This window comes from Ovis aries, chromosome 8 (genome assembly GCF_016772045.2).
Source record: "Ovis aries strain OAR_USU_Benz2616 breed Rambouillet chromosome 8, ARS-UI_Ramb_v3.0, whole genome shotgun sequence".
In the NCBI taxonomy this organism is placed as follows: Eukaryota; Metazoa; Chordata; class Mammalia; order Artiodactyla; family Bovidae; genus Ovis; species Ovis aries.
Window position 1 is genome coordinate 78,580,935 of NC_056061.1, and position 19,663 is coordinate 78,600,597.

The 19,663-nt window shown below is 41.6% G+C and overlaps 1 protein-coding gene across 1 annotated transcript in view; it reads left to right on the forward strand.

Annotated features, from left to right (window-relative positions):
- OPRM1 (opioid receptor mu 1) overlaps positions 1 to 19,663 on the forward strand; it is a 67,075-nt gene that overhangs the window by 35,320 nt on the left and 12,092 nt on the right. The window contains exons 2-3 of the mRNA XM_004011420.5: positions 232 to 584; positions 1,473 to 1,993. Coding sequence (XP_004011469.1) covers positions 232 to 584; positions 1,473 to 1,993 — 874 coding nt within the window. The remainder of the gene's footprint in view (positions 1 to 231; positions 585 to 1,472; positions 1,994 to 19,663) is intronic.

A 19,663-nucleotide genomic window follows, 5' to 3' on the forward strand; every position in this document is an offset into this window, starting at 1 on the left:
AAATGGCCAACCTAGCACTCTGAAAGAGTTCCTTTATATCTAATCTCAGATGCTTTCCACTAATCATTGCTATTGTTTTTGCTTTGGTTTTGGGAGGGTTGTTTGGTTTCTGCCTTTTAGTTTTCAATTTTTTTTTTACTAAAAACTTCATTGCATTTCACACTGTTGGGTTTTTTGGTTTGTTTTTTTTTTTTTTTTTGACTCTACCACTGCTTTTCCCTCATCTTCTAGGTACACCAAAATGAAGACTGCCACCAACATCTATATTTTCAACCTTGCTCTGGCAGATGCCCTAGCAACCAGTACCCTGCCTTTCCAGAGTGTCAATTACCTGATGGGAACATGGCCGTTTGGAACCATCCTGTGCAAGATTGTGATCTCCATAGACTACTACAATATGTTCACCAGCATATTCACCCTCTGCACCATGAGTGTGGATCGCTACATTGCAGTCTGCCATCCTGTCAAGGCCCTGGATTTCCGCACTCCCCGTAATGCCAAGGTCATCAACATCTGCAACTGGATCCTCTCTTCAGCCATTGGTCTGCCTGTGATGTTCATGGCAACGACAAAGTACCGGCAAGGTGACTGATGATGCTGCGGGCCTGGGCGGTGGAGAGTATACAGATAGATATGTTGGTGATGTCATGACCCAAGTAGAATTTACAGAGTGGTCCAGTGCTGTGCAAACTGCAGCTTTGATGATTCTTTCTCATAAAATACTTTTGAATATTTTGAAATAGGAATTTTCCCCTAAAATTTTAAGCCCAGTGAACATTTTAGAGACAATATAAACCAAAATCTATCCATTCCTGATTCCTCTGCACTGTAATCATTCCTGATTACTTCATCCAAATGATGGCAGCAGAAGAACACAGATCTTTAAACACTAATTAGAGCTTAGACCCAAAGAACATTAAGTGGAGGCTTGTTTGAAAATGTCAAGTGACTGCCTACATGACAAGTGTGTCTTTTTAGACCTCATTTCAGAATGAGAAACCACCCATCAAAAAGAGGAGTTTAGGGAATTTCCTGGTGGTCCATTGCTTAGGACTTGGCACTTTCACTGTGGTGCCCTGGGTAGGAAAACTAAGATCCCACAAGCTCTTCAGAAGTCAAAAAAAGAGGAAAAAAAAAGTGGAGTGAAGGCACCCAGTAGCTGGGAACTCCTAGAGTCTGGACAGTGATTATATTTTTATGTCAACTTAGACTCCATAGAGAATCTAGCTCGTGGCGAGAGATACATAACATCATCCAAGTGGACAACCAAATGACATATTTGGAAAAATCAACAGAGATCTGAGTTTTTTCCCATGAATTCTTTAAATCTTCCTTCCAGGATTTGTGTACCAAGAGCCATTTAAGTTACCTCAGGTCAAGGCTATAAATTAGAAAGCGAAATGGCAATATTAACACCTGATGATAGCATTAAATGTTGCTGCTAATTCTTCCTTATACTTCTTTTTCTCTAGGTTCCATAGACTGTACACTAATATTCTCTCACCCAACGTGGTACTGGGAAAACCTGCTGAAAATCTGCGTTTTCATCTTTGCCTTCATCATGCCTATCCTCATCATTACAGTGTGTTATGGGCTGATGATCTTACGCCTCAAGAGTGTCCGCATGCTCTCTGGCTCCAAAGAAAAGGACAGGAACCTGCGAAGAATTACCAGGATGGTGCTGGTGGTTGTGGCTGTGTTCATTGTCTGCTGGACGCCCATTCACATCTACGTCATCATTAAAGCCTTGATCACAATCCCGGAAACTACTTTCCAGACCGTTTCCTGGCATTTCTGCATTGCTCTAGGTTATACCAACAGCTGCCTGAACCCGGTCCTTTATGCATTTCTGGATGAAAACTTCAAACGATGCTTCAGAGAGTTCTGTATCCCAACTTCCTCCACCATTGAGCAGCAAAACTCCACTCGAATTCGTCAGAACACCAGAGACCACCCCTCCACAGCCAATACGGTGGATAGGACTAACCATCAGGTATGCAGCTTTTAGGACTGGGTGTACCTACCAGGGATGACATAAAAATTACAGAGCTTTTTAAAGTCCAACATTAGAATCCATTAGAAGTGGACTGGTAACTCAGGGGTTGAGGTCAGTACAAGGAGGGAGGGAGGAGAAGAGGAAATTATTATCACTGTGGCCGAGGAACACTTCATTATATAAACCGAGCTCTATGTATTTGGCACATAATCATTTAGATATAGAGACATTCCAATTAGAATTCCATAAATCTGCTAGAAGTCTGTGTTGCCGCAGCCTTTTCGTCTATGCAAGGTTAATGACTTCAGCACATTGAAGAAGAGATCCTCATCTAGAATTCTGATTTCTCCTAATGTTAGGTGTTTCGTGCATATCATTCCAACATCCCTGTCACTTCTTTTTTAGCTTAATATATTGGTTTTATTTCTTGTTCACTAGAATACAGAGCCCAGCGGAGGACACACTGCCTTCCTTCAGCTCACGTGTATTCCACCAGGAATAGATGGCTTTTATAACTGGTGGGCTTCCCTGGTGGCTCAGATAGTAAAGAGTCTGCCTGCAATGCAGGAGACCCAGGTGGGATCCCTAGGTTGGAAAGATCCCCTATAGAAGGAAATGGCAACCACTCCAGTATGCTTGCCTGTAAAATCCAAACAGGAGAGTCTAGCGGGCTAGAGTCCATGGGGTCACAAAGAGTCAGGCATGACTGAAGCGACTAACATGACGATGACGATCAGCAAGGGGATGAGTAGAGAGAGACAGGGGAAGGCGCACAGACTTTCAGCTGCCTTAACTTTGACATAACACATTTGACTTTCAACTACAGTCCTTTGGAACAAACTGGTCACAAAGCCCTAACCAAGGGCAAAGGAGGCTGGGAAATTTAGCAGGGGGTATAGAATTAAGTGACCACTAGCTTTGCCAGAGTGCTTCTGTGGCATCTGCCTCTATCCCCAAGTAAAGTCCCTGTCACTCCTCTAAAGCCAGTCCTGCTCTGGTTCTGTGGTTGCAAAGAGAGCATCAGCATTTTGCCCACTGTGGTAATGGAGGACGATGTTCTCAGTGTCCCAGAAAAGGAGAAAGAAAGTCAAATGGACACCTTTACTTTGTTAACTCATTGACTTGTAAATTTTCATACCTGAACTCAAACCTATTGCTTCTTAGAACTAAATTAGTTTTATAACAGTGCTAGTTATAAACTAATATTAAAAATTAGTTATAAACTAAATTAGTTTTATAACTGACTGTAGCCCACCAAGTTCCTCTGTCCCTGGGATTTCCCAGTCAAGAATATTGGATTGGTTTTCCATTTCCTCCTCCAGGGGATCCCTCTGACCTAGGGATCAAACCCGCATCTCCTGCATTGGCAGGCGGATTCTTTACCACCAACTCACCTGGGAAGCCCAGTCAACGTGCCCCTTGAGGCTGATATCATAAGGAGTGACTATTTCCTGGAAGATGTATCCCTATACATAAAAGAGTACAGACGGAAGCCTGCATGGAAGAGGCCAGATTTACACACAGCAGTATAATCACACAAGAAATCAAAAAAAAAGAAAAGAGAAAAACATCTGTCTCTAGGCTACTGTTGCCTGTTCAGCCTCTGGTTTCGAAAATTTGGCCTCTGACCTGTTAAGTAAATCAGTCACTTACTTATCAATGTAAGCAAGTAAATTTCCAAATAATGGTGCCGGAATCCCCCAAATCGTGGTGTATGTGATTTTATAACACAGAGCTCAAATGCAAACTCCCTGTGAAAGTAAATCCTCATGTCAGAAGCTTAGATAAAGTTTCTAGGTTCAGGGAGAAGCCATGGGAACAGATGGCTCCATGACAATCACCCAGAAGCCAAATCAAGGGGCCAGAAGGAGAGCCTGACTCCCTTAAGATGCAGCTGCTTCATCTCTGCTTTCTCTTGTCCCACTATGCCACCAAACCGACCCCAACCCGGGCTCACCCTGCTAATTGACTGCAGGACTAATGCAATATGACCCAGATGGATCTGTCATAGGCGCATTAATCCTCATACCCTAGATATTAAATCATGCTCAAATGAACCCAGGAACTGGCAAGCCCTAGGGAGCATGAGGTAATGATGGCAGACCTACTTCCAACCAAAGGGAAATGATTAACTTATTATGTCTCATTTCTAATTCCATTTCCGAAAGGAAAGCCAGAAAGAAGTGTTTTCCTACTCTGCTCCTTTTTTTTTTTTTTCCTTCATCATCAAGACCTCGAATCCTGTTCTTTTTGCTAAGCATAGCTCCTTCTCAGTGGCTATGGAAATCTTGTGAATAACTTAGAGAGGGTAGGCATTTAAATAGATTTTTCTCTAAGGTGAGGATAATACATTAAAGAGTGCAACTTCAAACTCTCAGTCCTAAACTGTGGTTCAAATATTTTACATTGGAGAAATATATTTCTATGGGAACAAGACAATGGCCATTACAAAGGATTAGTTCTTTCTCCTTAAGCACCAGCTCATGCCTTCCCTCTCCTTTGGAGTGTGGGTATTGGCCTTATACCCTGGACCACTGCCGGGGCTTCTCGTCACATTTGATCCTCTCAGCATCCTTCATTTGCCTTGCTCTCCCGGCAAGACAGCTCCCAAGCCTGTCTGCTGGAGCGTGTTTCCTGAGTTCACCATGAATGTCCTCTAGCTGTCCTGCCACTGCCCTTGAGTCCCCTCCAAATCCTGTGTTTCCACATCCGTGTGGTCCTTGCACAGTCAGAGAGAGGAGAAAGGAAGCTAATTAGGGAAGCTCTGTTCTGAGTAACTAAAAGGTTTGCCTTAAAAATACATCCAATTAGGGCTTATCTTCATTGCTGCCTCTATGAAGCAGCATCAGTGTCAGATAACAGCAGAAACACATTAGCCCTGGAGCTGGCTGCTTTCCCAAAATGCCCAGCTGGGAGAGTTGGACAGAGAAGGGCCGCTGCTGGGGAAAGAGGAAAAGACATACTGACATATCTGAAAATTAAGATAAATCAAAGATTTCTTTCACTAATCTCCACTGGTGTGTCATCATCAGAATCAAGGCAGTTACACACATACATTTAGAACAATATACGAGCCTTTGATGATCACTTCAGTAATATATCAAAATGGTAACATTATTTGAGGAAAAAACTGGAGACTTTATGCCTGTCTATGTGGGGTTAGTGGTACAGAATCTGCCTGCCAGTGAAGGAGACACATGAAACATGGGTCTGATGCCTTGGTCGGGAAGATCCCCTGGAGGAGGAAATGGCAATCCACTCCACTATTGCCTGGAAAATCCCATGGACAGAGGAGCCTGAGGGGCTAGAGTCCATGAGGCCACAAAAAGTCAGCCACAACTGAGCAATTGAGCACACAGAATACATAGGACGTAGTTGATTAGCTTACAAATTCAGTATCTGACAGGCAGGTTTTGTTCTTTCTCTTTTCTTTTAACTCATGAGCCATCATGTTATGAGACAGAGCTAATTGGATTCATTTTAACTTTTTAACTGCTCGTCTTAAATTTATACCATTGTAGATATTGATGTCCTGACTTTATCTTTGTATTTTCTCCAAGAAATGTATTGTTCTATCTATGTCATATCTCAAGCACATTAGTCAACTTCATATTCTGCAGATCAGAGATCCAATATCAAACCTTCCCAGGGTGTCTGTATTCTGACAACTGTATACTGAGACCATGTTCATACAACGCAAAGTCAAGTGGAGAGGTGGCAGTTATCAAGGTAATTCAATAAACCTTATAAGAGAGTTTTGTGCCCAGAATAAACTTTGAGTCACATAGATAGGTAAGCACTTCTTAGTGAGTTCTGGCTGCACAACAAATCATTCCAAAATTTATTGGCTGAAAGACGCCATTTATTTAGTTTACAATTCTATTGGTCAGTGATTTGGGCTGGGCTAAGATAGACAGTTCTCCCCAGCCTTAGTTGGGCTGTCAGCCAGCTGATCTAGTGGCCATAAAGAGAATGGCTGGCTCTTCATGGATCCGCATCTTCTCTCATTCATGGTAGCCGAGGCATGTTTCCATGGTGATCACAGGCTCCAGATTCGAAGGATGGGAAAACAGACTCCACCTATGGATGTTCGGAGCTGCAGTCACATTGCAAAGGGATGTGGATGAAGGGAGGGAAGTCATTGTGGCCACATCTGATCACCATCTACAGTAACACATGCTGCCTGGGTCAGGCAAGTCACAGCTTCCTGAGAGGACAAACCACATCTGCCTCAGTCTTCCTTGTACCTCCATATCTGAATACGTGAATGACCTCGGAGGGCTCTTGGTATTTCAGGAGATACGGAAGGGGCCAGAATGATCCTTTTCCTGGAACTGATTGACAGGCTAAAGGATCGCGTGGCACCTTGACTTATTTCATACTTACCCTTCAATAAGAGGAAAATATTCACAGGAAGGATTCTTCATTTTTTTTCTCTCCAGCCTTTAGTCCTCTAATCCAGTTACACCTTTCAAAAATTTTCCTGCATTTGTGCTTGTCTTCTAATTCTAAATAAATGCTAGTGATGAGGCATTCAAGAACAAGACTCAGTGCCCTAAAGAGGTCATGTCCTGGCTCATTATGGGGGAAAAAAAAAAAAAGATAGGCTCATATTCCTTTGTGCATTCCAGGGTCCAGCCTACTGCTCCAGAATAATGCGTGATTTATGTTCAACTTGTCTTTAAGTCTTCTAGATCTTTGTTAGGTAGACTTAGGTAAAGGTATTCATTTTCCATTGGCTGTCAGTGAAGTTTAATTTCTTTGTATGTGTACCACCCTTTTGTTGTCCTCATTGGATTCTATTTGGCTTCAAAACACTTCCATCATTTGCTCAAATCGGTCCAGGTCCAGCTTAGACATGAGACCACTACTGACCACTACTGACCTGCCTTCCTGTGTGCCTTCCACTCTAATCATATTCTCAAATGCATTTTTGTTATGACAAAAGATTGATTTTTAATGCATAACGTTATATTGGAAAAGAGAATTCTATTGTATCTGCTGGATTGTTGTTAATATTCAGTTTGTATTAACTATAACTATAATATTAATAATAATGGTATCTTACTCATATGATAGATAGCATGCTGATTAAAAAGTACTTTTATCATATCAGCTTCTAATAACAACCCTAATGGGTAAACATGAAAAAAATAAATGTTCAAGGAGGTTAATAATTATACAATATCACATCACCAGTAAGAGGTAAAACTCAGACAGACATGTAGAATTCTAATATTTTCTTAACTTTTTATTTTGTACTGGAGTATTAACAATGTTGTAATAGTTTCAGGTGGGTAGCAAAGGGACTCAGCCATACATATACATTTATCCATTATCCCCCAAACTCCCCTCCCAACCAGCCTGCTACACAAGACTGAGGAGAGTTCCCTGTGTTATACAGTGGGTCCTTGTTGGTTATCTATTTTAAATATAGCAGTGTGTATATGTCTATCCCAAACTCCCTAACTATTCCTTCCCTTCAACCTTCCCCTCAGCAACCATAAATTCATTCTCTGCAAGTCTTTTCCTGTTTCATAAATAAGTTTGTTTGTATCATTTCTTTTTAGGTAGAATTCTAATACAAATCCAAAACTTTCCTGTTATCCCACAAAACACCATTGTGCATTCAAATATTAGGGTGTGGCCTCAAGCAGAAGATTTCAAGCTTTACTATGAACTCCAGAATAATTTTGGGGGAACTCTAAGAAAGACTGGTTCACTGAGTCAGGGTAGGATCCAAAAATCTGAATGTTGAATAAAGTACTAAACTGAAAACTCCGAATTAAAATATGACTTCATCCAAACATTATCACAGTTACTGGTGTGTCTAACTTGAGTAACCCATTCAGTCAAGATGATTGGCCCTATGTCTTTCACCAAATGAATCTTGTGTTTAGCAAAAAGATGTTGATATCCTTTGATAAAGCCTTATCAATCAGTGAGTCTTGTAGGAGAAAGTAACACAACAGTGATAAAGCTAATGTTATGTTCAGTTCACTTCAGTTCAGTTCAGTCGCTCAGTCGTGTCTGATTCTGCGACACCATGAATCGCAGCACGCCAGGCCTCCCTGCCCATCACTAACTCCCGGAGTTCACTCAGATTCATGTCCATCGAGTCAGTGATGCCATCCAGCCATCTCATCCTCTGTCATCCCCTTCTCCTCCTGCCCCCAACCCCTCCCAACATCAAAGTCTTTTCCAATGAGTCAACTCATCGCATGAGGTGGCCAAAGTAAGAAGCGGTGGCAAGAATACACAGAAGAACTGTACAAAAAAGATCTTCACGACCCAGATAATCACGATGGTGTGATCACTCATCTAGAGCCCGACATCCTGGAATGTGAAGTCAAGTGGGCCTTAGAAAGCATCACTATGAGCAAAGCTCGTGGAGGTGATGGAATTCCAGTTGAGCTATTTCAAATTCTGAGAGATGATGCTGTGAAAGTGCTGCACTCAATATGCCAGCAAATTTGGAAACTCAGCAGTGGCCACAGGACTGGAAAAGGTCAGTTTTCATTCCAATCCCAAAGAATGCTCAAACTACCACACAATTGCACTCATCTCACATACTAGTAAGTAATGCTCAAAATTGTCCAAGCCAGGTTTCAGCAATACGTGAACCATGAACTTCCTGATGTTCAAGCTGGTTTTAGAAAAGGCAGAGGAACCAGAGATCAAATTGCCAACATCCCCTGAATCATGGAAAAAGCAAGAGAGTTCCAGAAAAACATCTACTTCTGCTTTGTTGACTATGCCAAAGCCTCTGACTATGTGGATCACAAGAAACTGTGGAAGATTCTGAGAGAGATGGGAATACCAGACCACCTGACCTGCCTCTTGAGAAATCTGTATGCAAGTCAGGAAGCTAAGTTAGAACTGTACGTGGAACAACAGACTGGTTCCAAATAGGAAAAAGAGTACGTCAAGGCTGTATATTGTCACCCTGCTTATTTAACTTCTATGCAGAGTACATCATGAGAAACGCTGGACTGGAAGAAACACAAGCTCGAGTCAAGATTGCTGGGAGAAATATCAATAAGCTCAGATATGCAGATGACACCACCCTTATGGCAGAAAGTGAAAAGGAACTAAAAGCCTCTTGATGAAAGTGAAAGTGGAGACTGAAAAAGTTGGCCTAAAGCTCAACATTCAGAAAACGAAGATCATGGCATCCGGTCCCATCACTTCATGGGAAATAGATGGGGAAACAATGGAAACAGTGTCAGACTTTATTTTGGGGGGCTCCAAAATCACTGCAGATGGTGATTGCAGCCATGAAATTAAAAGACACTTACTCCTTGGAAGAAAAGTTATGACCAACCTAGACAGCATATTCAAAAGCAGAGATATTACTTTGCCGACTAAGGTCCATCTAGTCAAGGCTATGGTTTTTCCTGTGTTCATGTATGGATGTGGGAGTTGGACTGTGAAGAAAGCTGAGCACCGAAGAATTGATGCTTTTGAACTGTGGTGTTGGCGAAGACTCTTCAGAGTCCCTTGGACTGCAAGGAGATCCAACCAGTCCATTCTGAAGGAGATCAGCCCTGGGATTTCTTTGGAAGGAATGATGCTAAAGCTGAAACTCCAGTACTTTGGCCACCTCATGCGAAGACTTGCCTCCTGCCAACTCCTCATCAATATGGCAAGCCCATTCCTAAATCCTTGGGTTAGTATTTTTAAAGCAGTTTCTTGACATTTTAATCAAAGTAGCAGGTCAAGAAATGACATACTTTGTATTTGTATTAACTATAAAACTATATTATCCCTAGCTAAACTGAAAGCGGAAGCCTTGTTTGTCAAATCAACTACATTATTCTCAAAATTCGGCTCTCAATTGTTTTTTAACAAGACATCTGTGGAGAGCCAATTTAAGATGGAAAAGTATTTCAATTCCGTGACAAAAGACCCAAAATGAGAATAGCTGGCAAAATTACCGCACTTGACTACATTAATACATATTTTATGAATGGGGTCAAAGTGGCTATGCTTGCACTTCTTTGACTTAAAAGGAAAACAGTCCCAGTGATGAGTGTGTGAGAGAGAGAGAACATACATGGGCATGATACAGACGTGCCTCTATGCATGTGTAGTACTAAAGTATATCTAAGTTTAAAATGAATGCCACCATTCACAAGTAGCAGAAGAAATAGCATGTTTCTGTAAATTGACTACGGCCTGGGAAAAGCAAATCTTGTTTACTTGGAAGTATGTTTATTCCCACAAAATATTTGGCTATTAGTAATAACTGACCTGAATAGACATTTCTCCAAAGAAGATATATGGATGGCCAACAGGCACATGGAAAGATGCTCAACATCACTAATTATTAGAAAACTGCAAAATAAAACTACAATGAGGTATCATTTCATATAAATCAAAATGATCATCAAAGTCTGCAAATAATAAATGCTGGGGAAGGCATGGAGAAAAAGGAACCCTCCTCCTACACTGTTGGTGAGACTGTAAATCGGTACAGCCACTATGGAGAACAGTATGAGTTTCCTTTAAAAAACTAAAAGTGGAGTTATCATACAATCCTGCAATCTCACTCCTGGGCACATATCCAGACAAAACTCTAATTCAAAATATACATGCAAAATATACATGTACTCCAGTGTTTATTGCAGCACTATTTATAGTAATATAAAACATGGAAGTAATCTAAATGTACATTAAGAGATGAATGGATAAACATGTGGTGTATATATATATATATATACACACACACACACACACACACACACACACACACACACACACACACAGTGGAATAACAGCTGCAAAAAAAAAGAATTAAATTAACACCATTTGCAACAACATGGATAGACCTAGAGATGATCATACTAAGTGAAATAAGTCAGTAAGAGAAAGGCAAATAGCATATATATCACTTACATAAAAATGATACAAATGAAAGTGAAAGTCGCTCAGTTGTGTCCAACTCTTTGCGACCCCATGGACTATACAGTCCATAGAAATCATCAGACCAGAAAACTGGGCGGGTAGCCTTTCCCTTCTCCAGGAGATCTTCCCAACCCAGGGATCGAACTCAGGTTTCCTGCACTGCAGGCAGATTCTTTACCGGCTGAGCCACAAGGGAATATATTTATAAAACTGGAACAGACTCACAGACAGGGAAAACAAATGCATGGTTATCAAAGGGGATAACAGGAGGCAGGAGACAAATTAGGATTATGGGAGTAACATATACCCACTACTATATATAAAGTAGATAAATAACAAGATCTATTGTACATCACAGGGAACCATATTCAATATCTTGTAATAAGCTATAATGGAAAAGAATCTGGAAAAGAAATGTGTATATGTACATATATAACTGAAACACTTTGCTGTACACTTGAAACTAACACAAAATTGTGAATTAGCTATACTTCAGTTTAAAATGGCTAAAAAAAGAAAAGAAGAAAACAGAGCTACAATATTTGCATTTGGATAAATTTAGGCTTGTCTAAAATAGGACTGTTAGAAATAACATTTATTAACCAGTTTCTATCCACTGTATCTTATTTAATCATATAAGGTGTGGATTATCTCTACAGTTGAGGAAATCAATGTTTAAGGAATTAATATGGCCAAGGTCATAGGTAAAAAGTACTGGCTGAGGAATGAGTCCAATTAAATTTTATATCATAGACCTACACTACTCTCCTCCCAGTCTGTTTCCCCCTTCACTCAGTGGTGGCTTTGAGAACTAGATTATAGCATTTATATACTGACAGTTTGAAAGCCATAAGACCTTTATATAGGTTTGTTTGGATGTACTCAGTGTATTTTTGTATCTGCGTGTAAAAGTAAGCAGTCAAATGATGTTTAATGACTAGCATAGGGAATTAGAAATTCAGTAATGGGGATCTCATTTGACTCATTTGAAAAGGCCCTGATGCCAGGGAAGATTGAAGGTAGGAGGAGAAGGGAATGACAGAGGATGAGATGGTTGGATGGCATCACTGACTCAATAGACATAAGTTTGAGTGAACTCCGGAAGTTGGTGATGGACAGGGAGGCCTGGCGTGCTGCAGTGCGTGGGGTTGCAGAGTCGGACGCAACTGAATGACTGAACTGAACTGAATGGGACTCTCTAATTTTCTAAGCCTAGAGACACAAGGATTCCCTTGCCACTGGCAGTCTTAAAAGTCCAAACATCACATTTCGCATGCATAAAACGGGACGCTACAAAAATTCAAATGTTAAGATTTGATATTTAGGGAATCAGAACAAATGACTCTTTCATAAGTTTTTTAGTTTTTACAAGTTCCACTGAGTTCTTACAGAACACTATTACAGTGAAATGCTAATATGTGGTCCATGAAAAAATAGGTGTTAGGTGAATATTCAGAAATGTTGCATATCTTATTTAGGTCATGGGGACTGATGCTGAGGATGAGCATTTTCAAGGCTCTGAAAAGCCCTATTGTGTGTTTATGTGTGTGTACGTGTATGAGTTGCGTTTAGTTCTCTATATGTACTCACATCTTGTTTTTAAGCTAAACTGTTCAAACTTATCTGAACACAGTCTGGTTTTTTTGTTTTTGTTTTTTTTTCATTGAGCTTCTCTGGTAGCTCAGCTGGTACAGAATCCTCCTGCAAGGCAGGAGACCCTGGTTCAATTCCTGAGTCAGGAAGATCTGCTGGAGAAGGGATAGGCTACCCACTCTAGTATTCTTGGGCTTCCCTAGTGCTTCAACTGGTAAAGAGTCTGCCTATAATGTGGGAGACCTGGGTTCAATCCCTGGATTGGGAAGATCCCCTGGAGAAGGGATAGGCTACCTACTCCAGTATTCTGGCCTGGAGAATTTCATGGACTGTAGAGTCCATGGGGTACTTGATTTCTGGGACTTTCCTATAGCTCAAATGGTAAAGAATCTGCATGCAATGCAGAAGACCAGGGTTCAACCCCTGGGTCAGGAAGATCCTCTGGAGAAGGGAATGGCAATCCACTCCAGTATTCTTGCCTGGAGAATCCCATGGACAGAGAAGCCTAGTGGGCTACAGTCCATGGGGTCTCAAAGAGTTGGATATGACAGAGAGACTAACACAGACATAAAAGCATTACAACGTTGTGTTCATTTCAACATTAACAGCAAAATGAATCAGTTATACATATACACAGGTCCCTTCCCTGTCGGACCTCCCTCCCACCTACTCCTCATCCCACCCATCTAGGTTGTCACAGATCACTGAGCTGAGTGCCTTGGGCTACACAGCAGATTCCCATTCAGTTCAGTTCAGTTCAGTTGCTCAGTTGTATCTGACTCTTTGAGACCCCATGGACTGCAGCACACCAGGCTTCCCTGTCTATCACCAACTCCCGGAGTTTACTCAAATTCACATCCATCGAGTTGGTAATGCCATCCAACCATCTCATCCTCTGTCATCCCCTTCTCCCCCCGCCTTCAATACTTCCCACCATCAGGGTCTTTTCAAATGAGTCAGTTCTTCACATCAGGTGACCAAAGTATTGGAGTTTCAGCTTTAGCATCAGTCCTTCCAATGAATATTCAGGACTAGTTTCCTTTAGGATGGACTAGTTGGATCTCCTTGCAGTCCAAGAGACTCTCAAGAGTCTTCTCCAACACCACAGTTTAAAAGCACCAATTCTTCAGTGCTCAGCTTTCTTTATAGTCCAATCCTCACATCCATGTGTGACTACTGGAAAACCATAGCTTTGACTAGACAGACCTTTGCTGGCAAAGTAATGTCTCTGCTTTTTAATATACTATCTAGGTTGGTCATAACTTTTCTTCCAAGCGTCTTTTAATTTCTTGGTTGCAGTCACCATCTGCAATGATTTTGGAGCCCCAAAAAGTAAAGTCTGTCACTGTTTCCATTGTTTCCCCATCTATTTGCCATGAAGTGATGGGACCAGATGCCATGATCTTCAGTTCAGTTCAGTTCAGTCTCTCAGTCGTGTCCGACTCTTTGAGACCCCTTGAATCGCAGCACACCAGGCCTCCCTGTCCATCACCAACTCCTGGAGTTCACTCAGACTCACATCCATCAAGTCCGTGATGCCATCCAGCCATCTCATCCTGGGTCATCCCCTTCTCCTTCTGCCCCCAATTCCTCCCAGCATCAGAGTCTTTTCCAATGAGTCAGCTTTTCGCATGAGGTGGCCAAAGTACTTTCAGCTTTAGCATCATTCCTTCCTAAGAAATCCCAGGGTTGATCTCCTTCAGAATGGACTGGTTGGATCTCCTTGCAGTCCAAGGGACTCTCAAGAGTCTTCTCCAACACCACAGCTCAAAAGCATCAATTCTTTGGCGCTCAGCCTTCTTCAGAGTCCAACTCTCACATCCATACATGACCACTGGAAAAACCATAGCCTTGACTAGACGGACCTTGGTTGGCAAAGTAATGTCTCTGCTTTTGAATATACTATCTAGGTTGGTCATAACTCTTCTTCCAAGGAGGAAGCGTCTTTTAATTTCATGGCTGCAGTCACCATCTGCAGTGATTTTGGAGCCCCCCAAAATAAAGTCTGACACTGTTTGCACTGTTTCCCCATCTATTTCCCATGAAGTGATGGGACCGGATGCCATGATCTTGGTTTTCCAAATATTGACTTTTAAGCCAACTTTTTCACTCTCCTCTTTCACTTTCATCAAGAGGCTTTTTAGTTCCTCTTCACTTTCTCCCAAAAGGGTGGTTTCATCTGCATACCTGAGGTTATTGATATTTCTCCCGGCAATCTTGATTTCAGCTTGTACTTCATGCAGCCCAGCATTTCTCATGAGGTACTCTGCATATAAGTTAAATAACCAGGGTAACAATATACAGCCTTGATGTACTCATTTCCCTATTTGGAACCAATCTGTTTCTAACTGTTGCTTCTTGACCTGCATACAGATATCTCAAGAGGCAGGTCAGGTGGTCTGGTATTCCCATCTCTTTCAGAATTTTCCAGTTTGTTGTGATCCACACAGTTAAAGGCTTTGGTATAGTCAATAAAGCAGAAGTAGATGTTTTTCTGGAACTCTCTTGCTTTTTCGATGATCCAGTGGATGTTGGCAATTTGATCTCTGGCTCCTCTGCCTTTTCTAAAACCAGCTTGAACATCTGGAAGTTCATGGTTCAAGTACTGTTGAAGCCTGGCTTGGTGAATTTTTGAGCATAACTTTGCTAGCATGTAGCTCTCTATCTTACACACAGTAGAGTTCATATCTCAGTCCTAAACTCCCAATTCGTCCCACCCTCCCCTTTCTTCCCTGTGTCCACACCTCTCTTTTCTATGTCTGCATCTCTGTTGTTGCCCAGCAAATAGGTCCATCTGTACCATGATTCTAGTTTCCACATATATTCATTAATATATGATACTTGTTTTTCTCTTTAACAAATCACAGAATGGTTTGCTTAAGCACTTCAAAAAGCCCAACATAGAGCATTAGTTCCAGTTAGGCACAAATCTGTTTCAAATTCAATGTTTTACTAGAATAAATGACAAGGTCTTATAATTCTAGGCACTAACCAGGATTCTAAAATTGATTATCGATCTCTTATTCTCTCTCATTCAAAACATAAGGTCTAAATACAAACAAGATAATGAAACTTTATACCTCTGAAAATAGAACAGATTGTATTTTGTTTGGGTTCTCACTTTTGTTTTGTTTCATTTTGAAGTTTGTTGCTTTCTGGTTACCATCCTAAAGCGGGAAAAAATCTACATAGCTTTGGGATATGTTTTCGGTGCTTTAAACTACACGTTGCTAGTAAGAAGCCTTACAACAGACAGATTCTTTTGTTTTGAATGAAACATCTTGGAGGAAAAGATGTGTTTCCTTTTTATTGAAGTATAATTGCTTTACAACGTTGTATTAGTTCCTGCTGACCAATGAACAGAATCAGCTATACCTATGCATATATCCCCTCCTTGGACCTCCCTCCCACCCTGATCCCACTCCAACCATCTAGGTCTTCACAGAGAATTTAGCAGAGCTCCCCGTGCTGTGCAGCAAGGTCCCTCTAGAAAATAGGTTTCTTTTAAGAGTGATCTATATTTAACTGTGAAAATCATACCAAAGGTTAAATAATTACAGTCTTTCTTGTGAAACAATACAAGATCAGAAATCAAAAAACTTGGGTTCTGGTGCCAGCTGTGTGGGTTTGGCATCTCGTGCTACTGGCTGCCTAGGGGCTCTCTTCTACCTTTAGGAAGGGACTTTCTTACCTTCTTTTGCTAGCCAGTGAATCAGGCTCATTTCTGGTCTTGATTAATTACCCCCATTCAGGCTCTTGGGACTAACTACTCCTAGTGAACAACAAAAGAGGTAACCACCAAAGCTTCCTTTTGTAAAAGAATTTATTATACCGAACAAAAATTCATATTAAAAGCAGAAAGAAGCATAAGGCATATTTGAGTCCAGATTACTAGCTCAGTGGTAAAGAATCAGCCTGCCAATGCAAGAGATCCTGGGTCAGGAAGATCCCCTGGAGAAGGAAATGGCAACGCATTTCACTGTTCTTGCCTAGGAAAGCCCATGGACAGAAGAACCTGTTGGGTTACAGTCCAAGGGGTTGCAAAGAGTCAGACATGACTTAGCAGTTAAACAAAAACCTTTGAAATTCCACCTCTCCTTGAATTCTCCCTTACTAAAGTATGACCCCTTGTTACACTCTACGTTCCAAAGTGTCTGGTTCTAGCAATGGAACATGGAAGAGAGGGTGAGTTCTCTACTGCTTACATAAATAGACATCTTTGCCAATGAGTAATCCACTCCCAAAGTTTTCTTGTGGGTGGGTGGCTCTGCTTTTATGGATTCTGTCATGAATGGGATTTTGAAGTCTATGACTGACTGAAACATTGATCAGCTTCAGAAATATCCCAAGCCTGGTACTGGCTTCACCTACAACGTTGGGTATCATCAAGGATGGGAAGGAGAAAATAAAAATGGAAGAGAGTGCTACAAAGAGTGAAAATAAAAATATTAAAGGGGCTTTCCTCCAGCAGTACTCTTGGGCCTGTCACTTCACCACTCAAGACCTCTATTTCCTCCCAGAGATTAATAAAATGGGAAAAGGCAGGCTCTTAAATTCCTTCCAGTGATAGGAAGCACGTACCGATCTTTGTATCACTAGAGATTAAAAGTGCCCCAAATAAGATTCAGTTTGAACCTAAAAGCTTTTGGAAACTTTATTTTTCAATGTAGGCTAAAAAACAGCTCAAGGGTATTTGCTGGTTGACTTTCTGGAGAACATAACAGTTTAAGAAGTTCTTTTTAAAAATGGAAAGCTGATGGTAGATTAAAATATTGTATCTATGTCAAATGTTAAATTTACTGAATTTATAACAGCAACTGTGATTACAGTCAGGAAAGAAGCCTGGTCTTAGAAAATGTCAGGGAGTTGCAAGGTTTCAAGAGAGATATCTTAGCAACTAAGCAGGTCAGCTAGTTATAACTCTATGGCTGCATCTATCTGTGTGTGTTTGTACATGTATAAGATTTTCGCATTTAAGAGCTGCCTTTAATAACATTAGGCATTGTAGAGTAATTCAAGACCAGCCAAACCCACACGAGTTCCTCTGATCTCACAGCACACAGTCTGGGGTGATAAACCCTGCAGGAGGTCAGTTTAGCTATCAGAGCTGCTCCCTGACCAGTGGACCATGTGATTGCTTTGCCAGGCTGCAGCCTGGAATTTGGAAACAAAGAGAGCATTAATCATGTTCCCCTCCCAGTAGCTCCAAAGCCTGAGCTATTCCTTCCCCAGCTGAAGTAGATACTGATGGTCCCAGGAAGGTTCCAAGGGACACTCCTCACGGAGGCTGCCTCCTCTTACAGAAATCTGTAGTTCAGAAAAGCCCCAGGGTGTCACCTGCTGCTTAGGTCTTCAGCAAAATTTGACAGGTTATCTGATTAACTTGCAGACAACAAAATGCATGCGTAGATAAGGCACATATTGTCTCCAATAGCTGGACAGTGCAATTAAGTGCTGGGCTATGTTTATGATAATAGAGAGTCATAGTGCAAAGAATATTTTGTTTACTGCCTCCAGAATCCACTTATGAGTCATAGTCCATTCAAGATTTTGACAGCCTAGGGGCTTCATTCACCCTCTAAGAGCATCGCTTTCCTCACTCCTTTGTCATCCACGGGTCTACAAGTTGCTCAGTCTGTTGATCAAAATGCTCCTGGGCATGCTTCCTTTCCCTCTCATTAAGGGTCTATATGTTGGTGCTCAATATAGGGACTCACTGTCCTCTAGATGTTTCTACTTGTGACTTGAGACTGGATGTAGCTGGACTTTCCTCCCTCGTGGGGTCAGAGTGCTCTCCTAGCCCTCTAGCCCACAGGAGCCCAAGCGGCAACCGTGGCACCACTTGGGCATCTGGTTAGAGTTTACCGCTCACTGCTCAGCCTCCATCCATCCACTCAACTCCTGTTTATCAACAGATGGGACAGAGTTGTTCTGGTGGTTCAGTGGTACAGAATCTGTCTGCCCTTACAGGAGACTCGAGTTTGATCTCTGCATTGGGAAAACCCCCTGCAGAAAGGAATAGCAACCCACTCCCGTATTCTTGCCTGGGAAATCCCATGGACAGAGGAGCCTGGAGAGCTACAGTCCATGGGGTCACAAAAGAGTCAGACACAACTCAGTGACTAAACAGCAACAACAACAAAGGACAGAGTGGAGTGTTCGCACCCTCTCTTCACCACGTGGGCCAGAACATGTGCCACCAGCTCCCGAGGAGTTTCTTCACATCCTCAGATCTCTTCCATGAGCCCTTGTCTTTTCTCTTGCAAACACTCATCATCCATCTTGACATACTGCTCGTTGTACCAGTTGGGGAAGAACCTCAGCCTCTTAGAAGAGGACAGGAGGTAACAAGACCCCAAAGTGGGAAATGACAGAGCAAGCAAGCAAGCAAGATACTTTTATCTGCCAAAAGCAGATAAAAATTACTTAGGTAGTCATAGCACAATGAACAGTAGAAACTTTAGCTGTTGCGAAGGGTGATGCGATGGGACCAGATGGTGGCTGTACACACAATGATTGTATCACAGTTGGGGAACCAGAGCTAACGTCTCAGTCCCTTTGGTAACAAGTAATAAACCAGCCTCTTAGGAGCAAGCAGTCACACAGTGATCAATGCTGTGGTCAGCTCGACCTACTTAATCACCTATGCTACCACTGCAGAAATGGTTCTGGGTCAGAGATCGGTCAAGCCCTACCATCAGAAAGCATGAACAGGAGCATCCAGGGGTCATGGCGGACTCTGCCTCTCCCACAGAGATCCCATAGTGAGCTCTCTGTTCCTTACTCCTAAGAGATGCATTGTGAAATATTTAGGGATCAAATTTTAGCATCAAATGGTTCAATAAGACGAAGTGTGTATGTCTGTGTATGTGTGTGTCTGTAAGTCTGTGTGTCTGTTGAAAGAGGAAAAAAACGAAGAGGAAGCAAGTGGTAAAGCAAATGGGGTACATTGTTAACAGTAGGTGAATCTGGGTAAAAGGTATGCAAGTGTTCTTTGTATTAATACCAGTCTAATTTTTGTACTTTTCCTGAAGTGTGAAAGTTACCAAAATAAAGTTAAAGGAAAAAAAAAATCTCATCTCTTTCCACTTACTATACAAACAACTCCTTTTTTTAGCAACCAGTATGACAGCAACAACTATTTGTTCATTGTACAACTCACTTCAT